The following is a 21476-nucleotide window of genomic DNA, read 5'->3' on the forward strand; positions in this document are numbered from 1 at the left end:
TTTATTTAATACTCTAATAGCTTTTTGTTCATCTAGTATAATAGAAAATGTAGGGAATATACCATTTTTTTGTAATTCAATTGTGGTTATTTTTTTATTTTTTTTTATCTTTTTCTATCTAAAAGTAATTGATATTTTGTCATTGAACAATTTCAAGGTCAAAGCGAAATTCAGTATTAAAGATAAGTCTTTGTTAATTTAACTTTCTATGAATTTGATACCAATTTGGCGCCTGTCACATCTACTGGTGGATCAACTACACAGCACACATCCTCATCCGTATCATCCTCAGTTTCCAGTCCACTCCTGTCGTCATCATCATCATTATCCGATTTACTTCTATTCCGTTTGATCTTGTCCTTTTTCATCGTTTGTACCGGGTCATTTTCCAGAGCAGTTTCTGTCAGTCCAAGATCACCCACCGGTAACGGTAGGTTACGGTGTAGAGTTCTGGGACGACCACTTCCTGTCTCTGACCTGACTCTGAACACCGGTATTTCTGTACTATTTCTGTACTATGTAGACTGTGTCCTCCCATTTGTCAGCAAGCTTGTGTTTTCCGTCTTGAACAAGCTTCTTGACCAGAACGCGGTCACCACATGCCACAGTAGCTCCTCTTACCCTTCGATCGAATAGTTCTTTCTGCCTTTACTTGGCCTTCTCGGATGTCCTGCTCACCAACTCATAGGACTCCTTTAAACGTGTCCTTAAATCACCCATATACCTAGAATTGCTATGATGTTCCTCTCCTCTGGGAATAACGAAGGCCATTCCACTGGCAACCTGGGTTGTCTTCCAAACATTAGCAGGAATAGGCTGTATTCAGTTTGTTCATTCTTGGTGCAGTTGTAGACATGTACAAGAGGTGCAACATGCTTTTTCCATTCCGACTTCTGTTCAGGTTCTAACGTGCCAAGCATGGCTAGCAAAGTGTGATTGAACCTCTCACACATGCCATTTCCCATCGGATGGTAGGGCGTTGTTCTGGACTTCTTGATCCCAGTAATCTGACACAACTCATGGATTAACTTCTTCACAAAATGTGCTCCCTGATCCGAATGTAGACGGAGGGGAAATCCATAATGCACAAAGAAGTTATTGAACAAGACTTGATCCGCTGTGGTCCGTGCAGTCTGATTGCGGTTGGATATGCTTGTGCGTACCGAGTGAAATGGTCCGTTAACACTAATATGTCTTGATATCCTCCTTTTGATGTTTCCAGGGTTAGATAATCGATGCATACTAGCTACAATGGCTGTGACGTAGTGATATTTACCAACGATGCTCGCTGTGCTGTGGATGTTTTTCTCCTGATACATCTTGGACACTTCTGCAACCAATTTTCAACATCACTGGACATCCCAGGCCACACAAATCTATTCTTTACAAGTGATAGTGCCCGGTCCCTGCCTGGATGACCAACATCATTATGCAATGCCTCTAACACCTGATGTACCATACCTGATGGTAGAAGTCGCTGTTCGATTTTCTCTCCTCCCCGAATGGTTTCTCGGCACAGAATTCCATCTTTCAGCACTGGGTTTTTCAAAATTACGAAGTATGGACAGTTGTGCCGGGCTCATGCCTTGTCGCTGTGGTTTACGGTTCCTCCCTAACGTCACTTATGAATGAACACAACACTATCCTTGAAGTTTCCTCCAATCACGTGAAGACAATTGTTCCATGTCTTGCACATCCTCCTCTAGGGTATCGCCCATGATAACCGCCTCAGCCCTTTCATCACCCTTGATGCTTGCACATATGCCCTTCACTGATTCCCTATCAACCTCCAAGGGTGTCTCCTCTGGTATCCTCGACAGAATGTCGGCATCAGTGTTTTTCCTCCCTTCAGTGTACTTGAGAGTGAAGTCAAATGATGACAGCGCGGCTAGCCACCGGTGTCCTGTGACATCCAGTTTCGCTGTCGTAAGGACATATGTAAGTGGATTGTTGTCAGTTACAACAGTGAAGCGATTTCCGTAAAGGTAATCTGTGAACTTATATGTTATTGCCCACTTCATTGCCAGGAAATCTAATTTATGGGCCGGGTAATTCCGTTCAGCCTTGTTTAACCCTCTGCTAGCATAGCTAATAACCTTCTTCTTTCCCTCCTGTTCCTGATATAAAATGGCTCCAAGTCCCTTGACACTGGCATCTGTGTGTACCTCAAAGGGAAATGAAAAATCTTCGGCAAGAGAACAAAAACAATGATAGGGATATTGTCCCTAAAGAAAAGCGCTTTGACAACGTTTAATATTAAATTAACGTTTCTGTTGAATTTGGTAGACGCTTTTTAGTGGGATATAGGTATTTTGATGAGGATATGCAGTGCACCAATATAGTCGACCTGTTTTTGTATAATCATGAAAAAGATAATTTATATAATACCTGTATATCGAGTTTTTTAGCTTTCCGAAAACAATGTTAATATGTTTTACTCAAGAAAACTTTAAGTTTGGGAGTCATTTTATCGACGTGACATTAAGAATTTCCATGTTAATTTTTATGCAGTCGATCGCGGCCTTATTCTTTCTTTTTCAGCTTTTAAAAAGTTAACTTTAACGTGTAAATCAGTGAGCTGTAGCCCATTTCACTCCACGCTCCCCTCTCTTTATCATGCAACGCAAACCACAGAGTACACATCCAAAAGTTGTATTTATATTAACGTTAAGTTCAATGTTAATTTGTTTTTACTTAATTATAATAATGTCAAAATCGTTATCACACAACATAAGGTAAAAAAACAAAACGTTACAAGTATGCCGTTATTCAGGGTATATTCGAACATTTCTAAACACTTTCTTCAGCTTGGTAAGTATGGATTGTGAAAAGATGCATGCAACACTACCAAGACGTGTTTATATGTGACGTCTCGATGACTAGTACGGTGTGTGACCAGTGAAGCGTATGTACACAAATAGGTAAAATATACACGAGTTGTCCATAAATCGATGTCGATTCGGCTACGCTATAAGCGTATACATGTACAATGTACGATGTCGATTCGGCTACGCTTTAAGCGTATACATGTACAATGTACGATGTCGATTCGGCTACGCTTTAAGCGTATACATGTACGATGTCGATTCGGCTATGCTTTAAGGGTATACATGTACAATGTACGATGTCGATTCGGCTTCGCTTTAAGCGTATATATGTACAATGTACGATGTCGATTCGGCTACGCTGTAAAGGTATACATGTACAATGTACGATGTCGATTCGGCTACGCTGTAAGCTTATACATGTACAATGTACGATGTCGACTCGGCTACGCTTTAAGCGTATACATGTACAATGTACGATGTCGATTCGGCTACGCTGTAAGCGTATACATGCACAATGTACGATGTCGATTCGGCTACGCTTTAAGCGTATACATGTACAATGTACGATGTACTCGTCATTTCGGTACATATATAACAATTCATTGTTCATGCGTTAGCAGCGTAGCCGAATTGACATCGATTTGTGGACAACTCGTACACATTTTACACCTTTGTGTGCTAACGCTTCACTGGTCATTTGTCTGCTGAAGGTAGCAGAGTACATACTATACTAGTCATCGAAACGTCACATACAATGTACAAACGTCACATACAATGTACAAACGTCACATCACATACAATGTACAAACGTCACATACAATGTACAAACGTCACATACACACACGTTTTGGCTGAATGGTTACACAATATCTATACTCGAACATAATTTCTTTGATCGTCAATTGAGGAAACATAGTTAAATAGAAAAGCCGAGCAAACTCTTACTGCAATCTCGCTCTAGATCACTGAATTATGCCAAATTCTGGTTATTCTTACCAATGATCGTCTGTTTTGGAGCGAAGTAATTTCTTTAAGATAGCCTATTGGCATTTTTTTTTTCTGTCAAATTGAATTTACTTCAATAATCTAATCGGCATTTTTGAATAACTAATGTTGTTATTTTGGTGATAACCATTTACATGTACATGCAGTTACAAATGACCTAACTCTTAACTCGTAAATATACTCTTACTTATAAAACAAAAAAAACCCGTTTATTTCGTTTCTTTTGAAATTAAAATTTATTCATTTATACCGCTGGGCATGAAAGAGTCTTATAACTTGCATGCACAGAGTTGGGAGAAAAAATTTCTTTGTATATAGAAGAAAGACCTATTATGATTAACATTACATGACTAGCAAGGAAGTTGGGATATTGTCCCTATAGAAAAACGTGTTGACAACGTTTCACGTTTCAGGTGAATTTTGGAAAGGATTTTTTTTAGCAGGATATAAGTATTCCGATGAGAATAACCTGTGCACCAATATAACCGACCTGTTTTTGTATTATCATGAAAAAGATAATTTATACTTTACCTGTATATCGATTTTCCTTTGCTTTTAAATAACAATGTTTACATGTTTTCCATGACGTTAAGAAATTCCATATAACTTTTTATGCTGTATCTGAACTGTTCGGCCTAAGCATCGATCGCTGCCTTATTCTTTCTTTTCAAACTTTTAAAAAGTTAACTTTAATGTGTAAATCAGTGAGCTGTAGTCCATTTATCTCCACGCTCCCCTCTCTATATTATAAAATGCAAGTCATAAAGTACGCTTTCAAATGTTTTATTTTATATCAACGTAATGTAAATATGTTAAATGTAAATAATGCTTTACTTAGCGCGCTTCATTGAATTTGCCTTTGTCCAGTTGGAATTCATGTTGCCCATGAATGCTAACTGCAAGCAGTTCAGTACTTATATTTACCATTTTTGGAATCTGTTCATCTTATAAAAAAATCAATTACACTAATTATTATTCACTATTTAGTTCAAATAATGTATGTATCGTGTATGCTTGTCCAATGAATAGGACAGCCATCATCCGAGTGGGGTCAAAGTTATCAAACGTTACAATCATGACGTCATAACAAAGATGATGTCAGCAATCGGTCCATGGCATTCATGGCCTACATGAAGGCCAACTGAATTTGGTAGGGTTATATAGTTGCAATGCCATACGATGGTAAATATATTATTATAGTAATGTCGTAATCGTTAACACACACCATAAGGTAAGAAAGCCAACGTCACAAGTATGTCGTCATTCAGGGTATATTCTTCCATTGTAAAATGAGGAAACACGCAAAAAAATTGTTACTGCAATCGTACTCTAGGTCACTAAACTAAGCCGAATTCTGACAATCCTTACCAAGGATCGTCCGTTTTGTAGCGAAGCAATTTCTTTAAAAAAAGCTTATCGGCCTTTTTTTCTGTCCAATAAATTTTACTTCAACAATGTGATCGGCATTTTTGAATACCTAATGTTGTTATTTTGGTGATAACATGTACATGTATTCAAATGTGACCTACCTCACCTACTTAATTCAAAAACATACTCTTATTTATATAACAAAAATACACAAACAACAACTAAAGGAATACGTGTTTATTTTCTTTCAGTTACAGAAACAAAGCTAAACAAATAAAAGGAATGTTACTACATAAACAAGTTAAACAATTTAACGGGGGTTGCTTAAGACAAGCAGGATAGAACGTTAATAAGGTATCTTACTACGATCATTTTTAATACACTAAACATACGTTATTGTTACTATTGATGAAAACTTGTGTAGTTTACTATATACAAAGTAAACACAAGTCCTGTACCATGTATATTTAGATCTCTTGTGTAACTATGGAAATATCCATAGGTAACATGCACAAGTGTTTCTAATTTGTCAGATGTCAATTAAACAATTCTGACGTCATTAACCTGATATCACTATAGGGATGGCACGAGATCTGACTTAGCATGTGAAAAAACAATGCAACAGTAAGCTGTATACTACGATATCAATCATGTTCTCTTGAAATTTCCGTTAAGTGTTACCAGTCACAATTAATTTCGTAACTGGCTTTCTTTTAATATTGAACTTTGTTCATTTTACAACATTTACGAAACAAATTTTATAAAATTGTGTTAATAGTTCTTATTGGCCCGGATGGGGAAAAACTCAAAAAGTCAGGAAGGTGACCTCGTACCTTATCACGCATAATGGAGTCGAATCTTGGCCGTCCTGTTAAAAGGCAGCTGCTCTATACACTCTGCCTCTCGATCACCCGTTTTCAAGTTTATAATCATTTTTAAGATACTCCCTTAGTACTTATATGACGTCAAATGATTAATGAACACTCCAAACTTTCAAATGTTAAAAGACAAAACATGCACACATGCTCCAACATCTAGCTGTGTACTATGATCTACTATTTGTATTGCATATCTAGTGGCTGAATCATATTTCCCGTATCTGTATTAGGCAAGGTATAACCACCATCGATACGACGTGGACGAGTATATTGAATACACGAAAGTATTTCCAATCGTTTTATATGTAATTAACTTTCCTCCGTTATAATTATGTAAATCCTCCAAGAACAAACAAAGACAATATTATAATCATATCACATCATCAGCAAACCTTTTTACTGTATGACTTAAAAGCTGGAGCATTTCAATTGGTTTAAATGTGAACTTGCATTGTGACGCTATGATGCACCGAGATTTCTTCTAGGTAGAAACTAAACTAATGAAATGTTACGTCCTGGCATGTGATGACAGATTTAGTAGATACTCGGTTAATCTCGTGTCTTTACATAGTATCACAGGCAACTATTAAAGATAAGGGAATATCTAGGTATATTATTTTAACACATATAATAGAAAAAAGTACATACAGGCACTATATTGAAACATGTCATGTTCAGTTAGGCTAATCACGCGCACCCGATCAACTGCAATGTCCATGTCCACTGTCTGTGGTATATTATACAATGAAAAGGTTCATCGTAATTAATTAACATATTTATGCCGTTAATAGCTACGACATTTGCAGATGTAAATACACACAAAAAGAGTTTAAAGACACTGGCTGTTTGCAAAGAAAAAGACTTACATGCAAGCAGATCCATAATAACAACAGCAAGTGCGCTATGTAATACATTACTGAGATTAAACACATTCCAGACTAAGGGATATTTAGTAAAGCCATGTTAGTTGTGTGACTACATTTATAGAGGGGAAAAGATGGTGTTTCAGAATGTCGCCACAGAAAGGTAGCAACGTGAACTGTCTATAAAGTTCTTGTTTGATGATTAATAACGCTTGCTGGCAGTGTTTCATTCTTAATGAAGTAAAGAGATGTTTATCATACTGTTTATATTAAACAGATAAATGTTAAAACTAATAAGCTGTAAGTTGGGTGACAAAATGATATTCTAGCTGTATATAGGACTAATGTTACTACCACACACCATCAACATACGAGTTCATTGTATTCATTCCGCTGTGTCCAGACAAGATCAATTGACTGAGACGCGTACATGAAGTGAATATTACGGATCCTGTCCTCGTTCTATTCTTAAGTGATAGCAGATCGGATAATATATACTAGAGATGACTCTTATCTTGTTTCAAGAATTCTATAACCAGTTTACCTCATAAGGTTCTAAAAGATGTTTACATTACAGTTATGGCAGCGAACACTATATTCACTATATAGGAATATTAGCCACGTGCTAATGTATGTCTAAATATGTAATATAGAATAAATAAATAAATTCACTACACATAAAAGACAAAAACTTGAATACTGCTCTTCAGTTTGGGACCCTCATTATATAAATAACATAAATCAATTAGAAAAAGTTCAACGAAGAGCAGTACGATATGTCCTAAACAAATACCATCAACAAGCTCAGTCACAGATATGATACATAACTTGCAATGGCCAACACTACACACACGCATAACAAAAACACGCATTATTCTTCTCTTCAAAATAATAAACCAACAAGTAGCAATACACACTAACAATCTCATCCCGGCAAACACCAGAACACGTCAAGGACACGACCTTAGTTACAGACATATCTACACATCCAAAGGCACATACAGACACTAATTCTTTCCATACACCATACTATAGTGGAACCTCCTAGCAGAATTCAGGACATGCACCACATATAACATAATCGAACATATCCAAAACCTACAACATAACTAACACTCGCTGCTTTTAACCTGTTTATATCCTATAGCAAAAAATAAAAATACAATAAAAAATCACTGTACATAACAACGCACTACAGCACAAGATATAGACGGAGGGATGTACAAAGATTAAGATGCAGATGTAGTCATATGTCTTCAAAAGTTGTGGTCATTAGTTCTCGACACGCTTTGCAACACAGAATACCAGACCAGGACAAGTTAAGTGATCATGTTGCACCGAGATCGATTTTATAATAACTTAACGTAAAACGAACACGGGGTACATTTGAGACATTGATGTCCTACATCATGATTCCTCCCTCACATTTACACTGCTCAAGGTTTGAAATTCTTTTAAAGGTCATTAGGTCAATATATTAATATATATATATAAACACGATTTCATTGAGACAATTATAGCAAGAAGAGCACAATTTCTTCAATCGCATGATTGTCTAAGTAACATTTGTCTTTTGCTGTGCCTCTGTCTTAATCATCTTCGTCACTTTCTTCTTCATCGGTATCCAGATCATTTTCATCTACGAGGTCATCGTCATCAACCACGAGGGCCAGGTTTGGGTTGGAAGCTAGAAATAAACGAGTGAATTATCAACATTATTATTCAGTATAATACAACGAATAACAGAAGAAAAAGGCCAGTTTAATAAGAAAAGAATACTAGATAACAACCGATCGACACCTGATGTCATATTGATATATTTATACCAGGTAGTCTAAATGATATTCGAATGGCATTTTGAGAAGCAAAAACATGTTTTCGTCCATAAAATGAATTTGAGGGGAAATTGCTAATTCATTCGGTATAACTTTATTTCACAATTGTTAGCAAACGTACAAGTACGTATTAGATAAGCTAAATGACGTGAAACAAGTGCATACATGAACATGTATTTCGTAAATTGAGATTAAAAATTAAAAATACAAATAAGTCGATCATTGTAATGTTTCAATCTAATGAGATCAACGATAAGAAGACGAATTGATGACATTATTGTTTTATAAATACCATTCAGCTGGTTGTTTATGCTTGATTTCTAAAGATTTTATATGTGTTTAAGTTTTACCTGTCCCCTTATACAGCATCGGACAGGACGACAAATTGGTAGAATTATCTACCCCTTCTACTCTCCAGTGAATAAGGCGGGCAGTTGGACTTCTTGTGGATGTTATGAATTGTTTGCCATCCGAACAAACCGTGGTCGATACAACCTTGGAACAAATAACAGTCAATGAAACAATTATTTCAACGTTGCAATGAAACATTAAATCAATACTTTGAGATCAGAGACACTTATCTTTTTTATTCTAATGTAAGTAAAATTACAAAGTATAACCCCAAAAAGCGAAATATGGTTCGTTCTATGAAACTGTTACAGGTATTTGTGTATTCAAAAACACAAATCTTTATTCACAATACACATAATTATTCAAAATTCATCCAATAATTCTTTCTGTCGTTAAACATAATATTCGTTAAGCCAGGACCTAAATTACCGTTTGATCTAATCTGTAGCTCGCTATACATTGAAGTGTCGATTTATCCCAAACTCGAATGGCATTTTCCTCTTCATATTCTGCATATGAGAAGATGTAAGGGCCATCCTCTTTCATGAACACTCGCACAGCACTGCGATGTCCCTCCAGACGATTCAGCAGTTCTCCTATAACACAATTTTTCAAATAAAATTAAGCATATGTTCTAATACAGATGAGCCTTCTCAACCCTAACCCTAACAGTGATGTCATAAAAGACAACATCATCAAATTACAAAAACCAAAAGGAAATATTAGATATATTAGCTATTATGAACAATACAAAAAGCAGTATTTTAACAACATTATACAACATTAATATAAATTAAAACCTTCTAGATCTTGATTGGTGTGATCGTCAGACCCAAAAATCATACAGAGCCAAATGAAAAATTGCTGTACAAAGAAAGACTACGGTCGATAACCAACACTTATTAACAAGATAATAAGGTCGTTTTAACAAGATAGCTAAAGGGTTTTAACGAGATATTTAATGCCTTTAACGATTTAGTTTGTTGTTGAAATTGACAACAAAAGGANAGAGAGAGAGAGAGAGAGAGAGAGAGAGAGAGAGAGAGAGAGAAAATGGGGAAAGCAAACAAGACTAATAAAAGTAGACTACGGTTTCACGAACGATAGTACTTAAAACAAGTTTCAAGCAATTTAACATCGTGACATTTCCTAACTGTACCTGTGTTTCTATCCCAAACTCTGAGGATGAAATCATCGTGTACAGTGAGCAGTCTGTTATCGTCCAGTACGTGTATCTCATCAACCGACACGTCCACACCCTTCCTGTTGACGATCTCAAAGTAGTGGTTCTGGTACTCGATGTCCTCACACGTAACAATACCTCTATCTGGTAGATAATAAAATAAACTAATATTATCTCTGAAGTTGTGCTTTTTTGGTTTATCGCGCACTTGTTTATTCTTCATACAAATAAAACCATCGCGGTTTCAATAAACAATATAACACAATGTCAACCAAAATAGGATAAAAGATTCATCCTAAAGTATTAAAGGAACCATCTGATATAATCAAAATACATTTATGTCAAACTTAAAACAGTTCACTTGGAGGAGTAGACCTCCTGGAAAGAGCTAGCTGGAAAGAGGGGCAGATAACGGCAATTCACAAAAAGAGAGACAAGAAAACACCAGGGAACTATAGACTAGTAAGACTCACCAGTGCTAGGAGTAATATCATTAAAAAAAATTATACGAAAAAGAATAATGAAACCCTTGGAGAAAATTAATTTATTAATTAAACATCAATGTGGGTTTGTCAAGCAAGATCAACTGTACTGCAAGTACTGAAAGTCATTGATAACTGGACTGAAATTCTCAGCCAAGGAGGATCAATCCAAACTGTGGAGTTAGATTTGATGAAGGTGTTCGAAACTGTACCACACAAACGCTTAATTGCCAAATTACTTTCATACTGACTATCGCCCGAAATTATACGTTTGATGGAATGTTTCACTTAAAATGGAAAACAAAAAAGGATTAGTTAATGACGAAGTATCGAAATGGATGAATGTTACCAGTGGAATCCCTCAGGGCAGTGTCCTTGACCCGTCATTGTTTGCAATAAACATCAATGGCTTACCAGAAACATTAAAACACCAACATTCCAATTTGCGGATGACACTGAAAATTACAATCACAGCGAAAATATGAACCTCCAGCCCAAATATGGTAAGATAATTGAAGGTTTGAAACTGTGCCGCTTTATTTTCTTGAAGACACCGACGACGGGAGGATCAAAGTCAAATAGGATAACGTTGATAAAGGAAGGGATCTCGGAGTTATCACAGATAACAAACGTAAACTTAATGATCATATACATGAATCGTTAAACAAAGCAAACAGGATTATGGGAACAATGAGAGGAACGTATACATATTTAGACGTATCAACGTTTTGTCTCCTGTATAAAGCGCTCGTGAAAACATGTCTGGGATACGGAGCTTGCATATGAAATCCATACCTGTAAAAGGACATTAATGAAATCGAAAATGTACAAAGGAGAGTCACAAATCAGATACCGGGAATGAAAGACCTAAGTTATCAAGACAGATTAAGGATTCTAAAATTGTCAACTTTAAAACACAGAAGTTTTCGAGGAGATTTGATAAAGGTTTATAATCTTATACATGGATACTATGACACTTAAATAACGGAAGGCTTTTTAAATATAAACGAGAACAACCAAACAAGAGGTCAGAGTCTTCGACTTGAAAAAGGAATGTCTAAGTTGAGAAAGTACTCCTTTAACAGAAGAGTGGTCAACCATTGGAATTTCCTGCCAAATCACGTCGTCACATCACCAACAATAAAAACGGTTGAAGCCCGACTGGATAAGCACTTGGGACAACCAGAATGTTATTTTAATCACGAACTTGACAATAAGGAACTTATTCACTGTCGGGGCGTCAGCCTAGAGGCTGACCATACATATAATATGGATATGAAGGCTTCTGTCTGCGTCCAGTATTATTATATTATATTATTATTATTATGAAATCCGAAATGGAAATGGCAATGCATTACGCTTTACCATTGTGCTTTGACAAAGATTTAAAACATATTTGCATGTTATGGTTGTAGTAATGGTTCTCTGGTTCTCTGATGTGCGACATATCATGCAGAATAGTGCATGTTCACCCCTGTGCAGTATCGGACTCCCCACCGGATATTACAAAACTGTTAAAACCTAACAAAACTTACAACACACCATAGGACAAGTCTTATATCTTACGATATGTAGTAGTTTGGCAATTGTGACTTTCTGACTTTGTTGAGGTGTTTCTTCGGGATGAAAGTCTTCGCAACATATTATGTTTATTAATAATGCGTTTTACCAGCATGACGTTGACATCTGATGCAGCAGATCAGATCGCTGCTTTAGTGTTATAGGTAGTTTGTGCACAGTATCACTAATTGAATATAATTACATGATAGTCAACAATCTTCTGAGTGCCAATGAATTCATTGCGTTTGTCTGCAAGAAAACTTACTTTCTTTTGTACACAAAATGGCGAACGATGTTAATTGGTATTTTTCTGTGGTGGACCCTGGACTTTCAATGTAGGACGTTACAGCGAATACCAATGTCTGTCCATCTTCAGACATAGCCGTTTTCTCTATTGGTATATCGCTGAAATTATACTCGTTGGGCGAAATTGATTTAATACACTGTAAAGTTGATAAATCATACACGAGCCATGGACCCACAGATATACGCCCCGCCAACACAGTCCAGCCTTTGTTCACCTGAAAACACAATAGACTTTCGTTACCACCTTCGTTTTTCCAGAGTGGTATATTCGGGTGCAAAAAGAAAGATATTGAATGTACGGTTACGTACTACGCTCTCTGTCGTGGTAACGCTACGTAGATCTTGATACACGACACATGGTTCAAGCCCTGTTAAGTAAGGCTAATGATTTAACCACTGATCAACATGAATGACCGCTGACTTCTTTACTATCAAAGTATGATATTCCCTGATGTTTATGTCAGTATTGCAAGCGTCATTTATTCAAACAGTCGCATTAATTTTAGTGCAGGATTAAGGTTTCTAAAGGGAAGAATTTCATACGTAAAATATTTCCTCGAATGGACTTTTCTTGTCCTTTTTAACATTGGACGGCCTTCTGATAATTGCTTTCGTCTTTCCGGTTGTAGCGTTGTATATCTTAAACTGCTGTCTTCCTCTAGTGTGAGTAAGGATTTCTGAAAAGTATAATAATTGATATTCAAATGAACAGAAAATCAATAAAATAATCTGTGAGATTTTTACAAATTAAAAACCAGCAACAATATGAAATAATATTGGTTAAAAGCCATTCTTGTACTGTTCTGTTTATAGAAAAAACATTCCTGGTAACAGATACACTACATATGTGCCCGTAAAATATTATGCTCGGCATAGACGGGTTCTGGAATGCTGAAAGTGATCCTGAACGATTTGTTAACAATAAACCCATGTCCTAATTGTTGTTTAAAGAAAATGTGTTTCAGCTTTACTTGATCGTTTATATTGATGGACAAAGTCGCTTTATATTCAAGAGTTTGATAACAATGCTTCGATATGACCTCTTCACATTGTTACTAGTGACATCACTATTGGTTTATTACGTATAATGCATATAAACATTAGTAAACATATGCTACTCTGATACACGCACTCCTTACCTGATCCGTCAGATTTGACCTGAAGATCCACAGTGTAGGCGGAAACATCGCCTTCGAACACTTTGTCCACAGTCATGGTGTCCAGATTGATGGTCTTAATTTTCCTGGAATACGTGACCATTGCTATCTGCTTGTCGTTTAGGATCTTTATCACACCAGGAGGTACATTCTGAGGCAAAAGTGACGGGCAAAACAAATCATTTTAACGACCTCTCTAAAATGATTTTCTGATTTCATCCTAGACATAATGCTTACGCGCAATGCTATTTCACCCCAGTAAATGCATCCTGAAGCAAAATAGAAGAAATAAACCTGGGATTATGACTTTTGGTCTATATGTGCACATGTATGTACATGTTACTAAAATGTCATTAGTCACATTTAATAAGAATTTATGTTGATATATGTTATCAGACATGCTTTTACGATAATATAGTTAGTATGCAAGAGGAATTAGATGTATATATGTCACGAGAATATGCATGTTTGGGAAATCATTATAATCTTTTAGGTATGTTATGGTTGTATGCATATGTATAAGGAAATGAGAGATAGTATGTATGCGTGTTAAGTAATGATTATATCTATATCACGGTAATATGTATGAATAACTGTATGTATGTCATATTATTACGCATGAGTGTCATGTCATGGAAGTTTGTGTATGCAACTGTCAGAGCGTTGAATGAATCTCCTCCTGCGAGTGGACAACCTATTATACGGAAACTGACCCCAGGGACCCAAACCTGGCAGTCATCCATATGCGTGTCATGTGTTGGGAAATAAAAACTTAGGTAAGAAAATACAAAAGGCACACAACAAATCATTTACATAACCTCTCTATAATGATATTCTGATTTCCCACTTGATAGAATGCTAAGCGCCATGATATTTCATTAGAAATCATTACTAATATTGTCCTGAAAACCAGCTTCGTCAAGGTTTTATCATATTTCTAACCGGCACATGTAATTGTGTGTCCACAAAGAGACAAGGCATGTATACATGTATTTCTATTACTATTTTGTTTATGTATCTCACAAACAGACCAGGCATGTATGTACTTCCATTATTAGTTTTTGATGAATGTATTCACGAACAGACCAGGCATGACCAGGCATGTACCTACATCTACTTCTAGTTTTTATGTTTCCGCAAACATACCAGGCATGTACGTACTTCTATTACTAGTTTTTATGTATCGACAAACAGACCAGGCATGTATGTTCTTCAATCACGAGTTTTTTACGCGGTTTATCTTCCTGGTTTATATCCGAGGATACACTTACACTTTTTTGAGTTGTTATTATTAAGAAAAAATGTTTGGTAACTTTTGATGATTTTAACTTGATGAAAGTGTGATATATTAAGAAGTCAGTTTGATATACCTTTTTAAAATTCAATCACATGACAAAACACTAAATTTCTGTGTATGTCTTCTAACTACGTCATTAGAACATTGCCATGTCTGTGCACCAGACTAATGTAACGTACATGCTTGACCAACATAATGCCTGTGGGAAGGGACTGCTCTCACTATTTCAACACCCTCATAACAACAGAACATATCCTTCAATGATAAAGTGTCTTGTGCAGAGTAAGACATACCGGTGTGCCCTCGCGGACAACTTTCTTTGTCAGGATGTCGTAAACCTGTAGACAGACACTCTCAGTCCGGTCCGTCTGTGCCATAACAACAGCATAACGGGGGTTGTTCATGGGGACAAAGTGCCTAGAAAATATATAAGAGAAATCCATTATTTCATTTTAGTTTAACTGACGTGTACAATTTAAAATTACCCTCTATACTTGCATAACACGCTAACCGGACATGGAATTAAGTATAGAGACCACTACCATGACAACAAAAATTCTATTCATTATGTTGTAACAAGACTTTATAAAAACATATTTATTACAACGTCAATTCCGGCTTTGCGTATTGCAGAGTTATCTTCTCTCGTGAGCAGGTATTGATTGTTACGTCATTGGTTTGTGAGAGTAACGTCATCAATTTTTGAGAAAACGACGTAATTTTCTCACACAAACCAATGACGTAACAATCCATACCTGCTCAAAAGAGGAAATAACTCTGCAATACGTGAAGACGGATTAGAAAACCTGTCTGAAGTAAAACATTCGTACGTACGTTTTGCAAATATTTCCTCTAATAAGTAGTAAACGGTCAGGAAAATTTACTATATTTATTGTTTTATTCGCATCTCATAGTCGAATTATACCGACTTTCCAGAGTTGAAACGAAAACATTCAATCATTTAGGAGGGATGCAGATCTAAATTTTATACCCTCGGGTAGAGTTTCTGCTTTCTTCATACCTGCATATGATAAACTCTATCAATCAAACGCCATACTTGCAAACGTTTATGTTGTATATTTATGATTTCAATATAGGGTTACAAGTCCATTGTCATACCGTATCACGTGGCCGAGGACCACACTTTGGTTTTTTGTCTCTTTTTCTTTTCCCTCCAGATCCCAAACTCGAACTGTGGTGTCGTCTGTTGCCGTAACCATGGTTTTCCACCCCCAGGAAATGGCGTCACGTAATGGTACAGGGTGAGGAAGTATACCTGACCGCTGTTCCTTCTTCAGGTTCCAAACAACGACCTCACTCTCGCTAGGAAAGTACAGAAAATTACCGATGCCTGTGATCCTGTAGTTCTGGGCATAGTCCGTTCGGAAACCTTAATTTTCACATAAGATAATAACATGTTGTGAAAATGTTTGTAAATGAGAATAACACTTGATAAAAAATAAATAGAAAATATACGCCATGGTAAACGTGAGCAGCACATACTACATGATTACATCAATCATAAAAGGGCAACAACTTAAAAAACAAAATGCAATATGAAATAAAACTCCACTAAATTATCACACCTGAGAAAAACTGTATTCACAACTTAAAGATATATACAACATTAAGAACTGAAAAAACGTAAGCATACATCATATCTGATAAGATACACGCCATGTGTTCGGAAACATTGTACAAAAACTGTATTTAAAAATAAAAAGCACATGTCACGTATACTAAAACCATATACAAAATTCGCATTAGATCTCAAACACATCGACATGAAATAAGTATATCAAAGCAATACAGAACACTATATTTACAAAAATCATAAGTAAGTTTGATTTTATAAAATTATACATCATGTGTAACATAACAATATACAAAGAATAATAAAAATAAATTAATAAATGAATAAATCACAAATATGTGAATATTTGAAGCGTTTTACCTTTAATTGTTTTGAGCCTGTTCAATGATTTTATATCGTAAATATGCAAGTCGTTGTCCCGAACATTAGATAGAATGAATTGTGTCTCGTCCGGTATAATCACAATGGCGTCTATGGTGAGGTCTGGTTGACCGGAAACCCGTTCGGAACTGAACACCTGTACCCAGTTACTGAGGGTCCGCTTGGGAAAGTTGTACACAGTGAAGAAGTGCTGGTCTGTGTCCGTCAGGACCACGTAGTTCTCAGAGGCTAAGGAATATATAGGAACATATGTTTTTTTTTAATTTATTTAATCGGTGTTTCACTTCATATTACAAAATCAACGTATAAATACATAAACAGAACGTATTATTTACATCTTTAACGCGTGTTTGATAGGAGACAGATCTATATAAACATTGCCTCGGAGTATGTATTGAGTAAAGCAGATGGAAGTTCAGCGTTAAAGACGATTTCACGCCGTTCAGTAAAACATCCATTGAATATGTCACGACTACTTGACCATGTATGTGTTTGTGTATCGTTTGAAGCGTAACGAAGTCGCAATGTTAAGGTTAACGAAGGACTGAGACAGGCGGTAATAGAAAAACAGAAAAACAGGCGGTAATAGAAAAACAGGCGGTAATAGAAAAACAGAAGGAAGAGTAGACCCCTCCTATATACCAGACGTAGCACACACGCCGATCATGATTTCCCAAAGGGCGAAAATTTAAAAGATTTTTTTATTCGGATTTAGTTTTGCTAAATCAATATTAAAACAAAAAGGTACCTCAATGTAAAATGTCAGCATGTAAGCACAAACAATAAACAATGACCTTACCATAAAAATATTGAACCTGGTGACGGAAGTCATATCCAAAAAAGGTATAATCTCAAATTTTCGTTTAGTTTTGGTTTCACAACGAACTCCTATGTAACATATTATCATGCTACCACAACAATTATAAATTGATATATTTATAAATGGCAATTAAATAAAGCCTCCAGAAAAGAGACACAAACATCTTTTGTAACCAAATATCTCCAGGTTTCAGTCTAAAAAGGTGAAAAGTCTAACCCCTTAAAAAAGAAAAGAAAAATAGCACTCAGGCCGGAGGTAAAGCATTTATAAGTTCTCTGTTATCAAACAGGTTAATGCTATAACATCATTCTTACCCGCAATTGCACTTGGCATGCCCAAAGAAAATGCTAGCTGAGATTGCGAAGCTTTCACCGTATTAACGCATTCACCGTTTTCCACATTGTAAACATCAACCGTATCATCACAGAAAGTGGCTAGCAGTGTATTGTTCTTCCCTCCTACCGCTGACTGACCGCCGATATTTTCTATGGAGGAAGCGACCTCACCAGACTCCTGTATTGCGATGTAGTCGTCATCGTAGTCTACTAGGATATACTTGTCATTACACACATAACGGACTTGGGACGGATTTAACTTAATGCCATCATAAGACTTGAGAAGTTTGCCTTCAGTCAAATCCCACGTTTTCACGGAATCTTCATCGTCATCAGAACCTAAAAGAAATATACAAATGATAACATTAGTCGTATTATACATGATATATGATTATCGAATACTGCCCGATTTATAATCACACATTTGCATGTCATAACATAACATAATACGTCCCGTCTTTCGAAGGACGCATTAAAAGGGGTGTTAAGCCCTGATGCAAGGGGAGAGAAATTCAACAATCTCCATAAAAGACCAGTTAAAGATGATAAAACAACTTACATGAAACTGCAACTTTTCCGTCCTGTCTGATATCCACTGAAAGAACAGGACCCTGATGTCCGGTCAAACAATAGATCAGCTGACCCCCCGGTTTTATAAGGACTTCCTGGTCCGGAGCGAGGAATGGCACATTGCATTGTTTACACTGGCCTAGGAGGTCTATGGTGAGCTGAGGTAAACAACGAGTAAAACGTAATGACGATAGCAATACGGTTAAGAACATCTAAAAGTAGACACAGTATGTCTAAAGAATAGCATGCTATGTTGGTCAGGTTATCAGGTTATAACTCCAGTTGATCACGTGTAAGTAGAATAGATGGTGAAGCAAAGCCATCAATGATACTCGAAAGGAAACCTGTCACATTCTATGGTCAGGTAATGATATGTTAACTCCAGTTTGCGGGAACAATGGTGATATTGAGTGAATATACTGTAAAGATTATAAAATAGCGACATAAAATGTACTCTTTGTGATAACCATACCTTTTCTCCTGCCAACCGGTCCATGAGTTGTGGAGCCAATTGTAAGGGGTCGTATAGCAGTGCACCCTGGGACATCTCAAACGCCGCTCCTACAGTCTCAAGGTCACGGTCTTTTGGATATAGTTTCCGGGCAAACGCGAAATCATCAAGGATATGTCTGATTTGATATAGAAAATATGGATATTATAGTTTTTGTATACAAGATCCAGGCGAGAAGACATTGTTGGCCATCATTAAAAAAGAGACGAAATCCTATTATGGATCACGTAAGCCAGAACATATTTATTCACTGAGACTAATATAATCTCTCACCCCCTTGGGGTTGAGATAGGGGAATCTCAACCATTACCATTAGGGTTGAGATTCCCCTATCTTTCCCACAAGGGGGTGAATGATTCTTTTTCTCTTACCCTGTTCCCAATGTGTATCATATACACAATGTAATGATAACGTTACATGTTAAATTCAGGGTTGACGTGACGTTGATGGATTGATAGGGGAATCTCAACCTGAGGGGGAAGATTCTTATGTTGCAAAACACGAGGCTTTGCCGAGTGTTTGGCAACTTAAGAATCTTTCTCCGAGGGTTGAGATTCCCCAATCTTTCCCACAAGGGGGTGAATGATTCTTTTTCTCTTACCCTGTTCCCAATGTGTATCATATACACAATGTAATGATAACGTTAAATGTTAAATTCAGGGTTGACGTGACGTTGATGGATTGTTGACGTGACGTCATTGCATTGTTGAAGTGACTTCATACCATTGTTATGAATAGGGGAATCCACCCGTCTCAACCCTAGGGTGAGACAAGGAAAGCTCACACCGGTAAAAGTGCGGATACACCTGTCCAGGGTAAGAGAAAACTGCGTGAAACATCCATAGACTACTTTAATCAAGGTAAAGTCTTTTTAAACTAAATTTATTGACTTACCGTACTGAAGAAGCCATAACTTTAGCCTGTAAGAATTTAAAATTCAGCAGACATTCGTTCTTTAGTTCCAGAACATCGACCTGTGTCCTATGATAGGGGGCGTTATTCAATCTCCGCAGATTATACGTGTCTCCGTGCATGAGGGGTTGACTTGAAACATGCCGGTCACTCTTACCAGGCTTTTTCTTCTTGTCTACATATGGCTTTTTTCCCCCTTTAAAACAAAATACAATAAATGAAAGTCATTCAATAGCTTATTTCACGAATGAGATAAAAAATAAAATATATGTTACAGTTTCAAAAGGCTTTACGATCTGAAAAACGTGGGCAGAAATAGGAAGTAACTCACCATCTGCCCATTTCCCAGAGAAGAAGTCTGCCAGGCCTTTGTTAATGTTGACGGACACACTTGAGTCACAGTACCTGGCTCGAGCGGCCTCTATAAATTGGCGGTGGTACCAGTACATAACACGAATTCCATCAGAACCTCTCTCCACTACAGAATCAATGAAACAAATGGTGAAGTTAATTTTTGGTTGTAACAGTAAAATAAATGGATTCGATTGGATCCCTTCTCCACTACAGAATCAACGAAATGAGAAAAAATGTAAAGGATATTTTACCAGTAAAGTACAAAGACTTCATCAGAACTTCTCCCAACTACAAAATAAATATGGCAAAACATAGTTAAAGGACAATAATATCGATAGAATATTTCTTTATTCCTGAATTAAGGTGATTAATTAAATTCTTACAGAGTAATAATTAAATCAAAATAGAATGCAAAAAGGTCGTAAAACTAAAAAGATTATCCTTCTAACAATCATTAATTATAAATTATTCTTTTTTTTTACAGTTTCTTAATATGTCTGTGTAAATATATTGACACTTTAAACGTAAAGTAGTCAGCTTGGGTGTATACCCACCTACATACTGCTGTATTTCCGCTTTTAGTCGGACCAGTAGCAGGGGAGGTAACCGTCGGACTGGTGGTACCCAGAACTGGTACACGTCATTGAGTACGTCATCGTCACATGACAAAACGTCCTCGAGCTCTGACTCCGACAGCCCATTCCTAGCTGAAAAAGTAAAACACGTGACAATACACGTGACAATTCTTTTTTAGCCATTCAATACAATTAAAAGTTTTTCTTCAGATCATTTTCTGCTATCTGTTATATTACACATTCAATGGTTTAAATGATTTTTTTCAATTAGGTAAGACCTCGCGAATCCATATGGTGTTTTTCTCTCCATA

General features: G+C 36.5%; 2 protein-coding genes across 2 annotated transcripts in view; both read right to left on the reverse strand.

Annotated features, from left to right (window-relative positions):
• Positions 1 to 206: 206 nt before the first annotated feature.
• LOC110458533 (KRAB-A domain-containing protein 2-like) lies at positions 207 to 1319 on the reverse strand. The gene is made up of 2 exons (XM_021510265.1): positions 725 to 1319; positions 207 to 400 (listed from the first exon to the last, which is right to left on the reverse strand). The coding sequence occupies exons 1-2, from the start codon at positions 1317 to 1319 to the stop codon at positions 207 to 209; spliced, it is 789 nt and encodes a 262-aa protein (XP_021365940.1).
• A 6091-nt stretch (positions 1320 to 7410) lies between these two features.
• LOC110458552 (NACHT domain- and WD repeat-containing protein 1-like) overlaps positions 7411 to 21476 on the reverse strand; it is a 34991-nt gene continuing 20925 nt past the window's right edge. Inside the window, exons 13-28 of the mRNA XM_021510303.1 lie at positions 21145 to 21297; positions 20568 to 20714; positions 20219 to 20432; positions 19286 to 19442; positions 18803 to 18971; positions 18223 to 18582; positions 17068 to 17316; positions 16233 to 16503; positions 15407 to 15530; positions 13799 to 13967; positions 13203 to 13336; positions 12619 to 12874; positions 10288 to 10455; positions 9558 to 9724; positions 9128 to 9272; positions 7411 to 8629 (exon numbers count right to left, since the gene is read on the reverse strand). Coding sequence (XP_021365978.1) covers positions 8532 to 8629; positions 9128 to 9272; positions 9558 to 9724; positions 10288 to 10455; positions 12619 to 12874; positions 13203 to 13336; positions 13799 to 13967; positions 15407 to 15530; positions 16233 to 16503; positions 17068 to 17316; positions 18223 to 18582; positions 18803 to 18971; positions 19286 to 19442; positions 20219 to 20432; positions 20568 to 20714; positions 21145 to 21297 — 2981 coding nt within the window. The 3' untranslated portion in view covers positions 7411 to 8531. The remainder of the gene's footprint in view (positions 8630 to 9127; positions 9273 to 9557; positions 9725 to 10287; positions 10456 to 12618; positions 12875 to 13202; positions 13337 to 13798; positions 13968 to 15406; positions 15531 to 16232; positions 16504 to 17067; positions 17317 to 18222; positions 18583 to 18802; positions 18972 to 19285; positions 19443 to 20218; positions 20433 to 20567; positions 20715 to 21144; positions 21298 to 21476) is intronic.

The sequence above is a fragment of the Mizuhopecten yessoensis genome, unplaced genomic scaffold (assembly GCF_002113885.1).
Source record: "Mizuhopecten yessoensis strain PY_sf001 unplaced genomic scaffold, ASM211388v2 scaffold9651, whole genome shotgun sequence".
In the NCBI taxonomy this organism is placed as follows: Eukaryota; Metazoa; Mollusca; class Bivalvia; order Pectinida; family Pectinidae; genus Mizuhopecten; species Mizuhopecten yessoensis.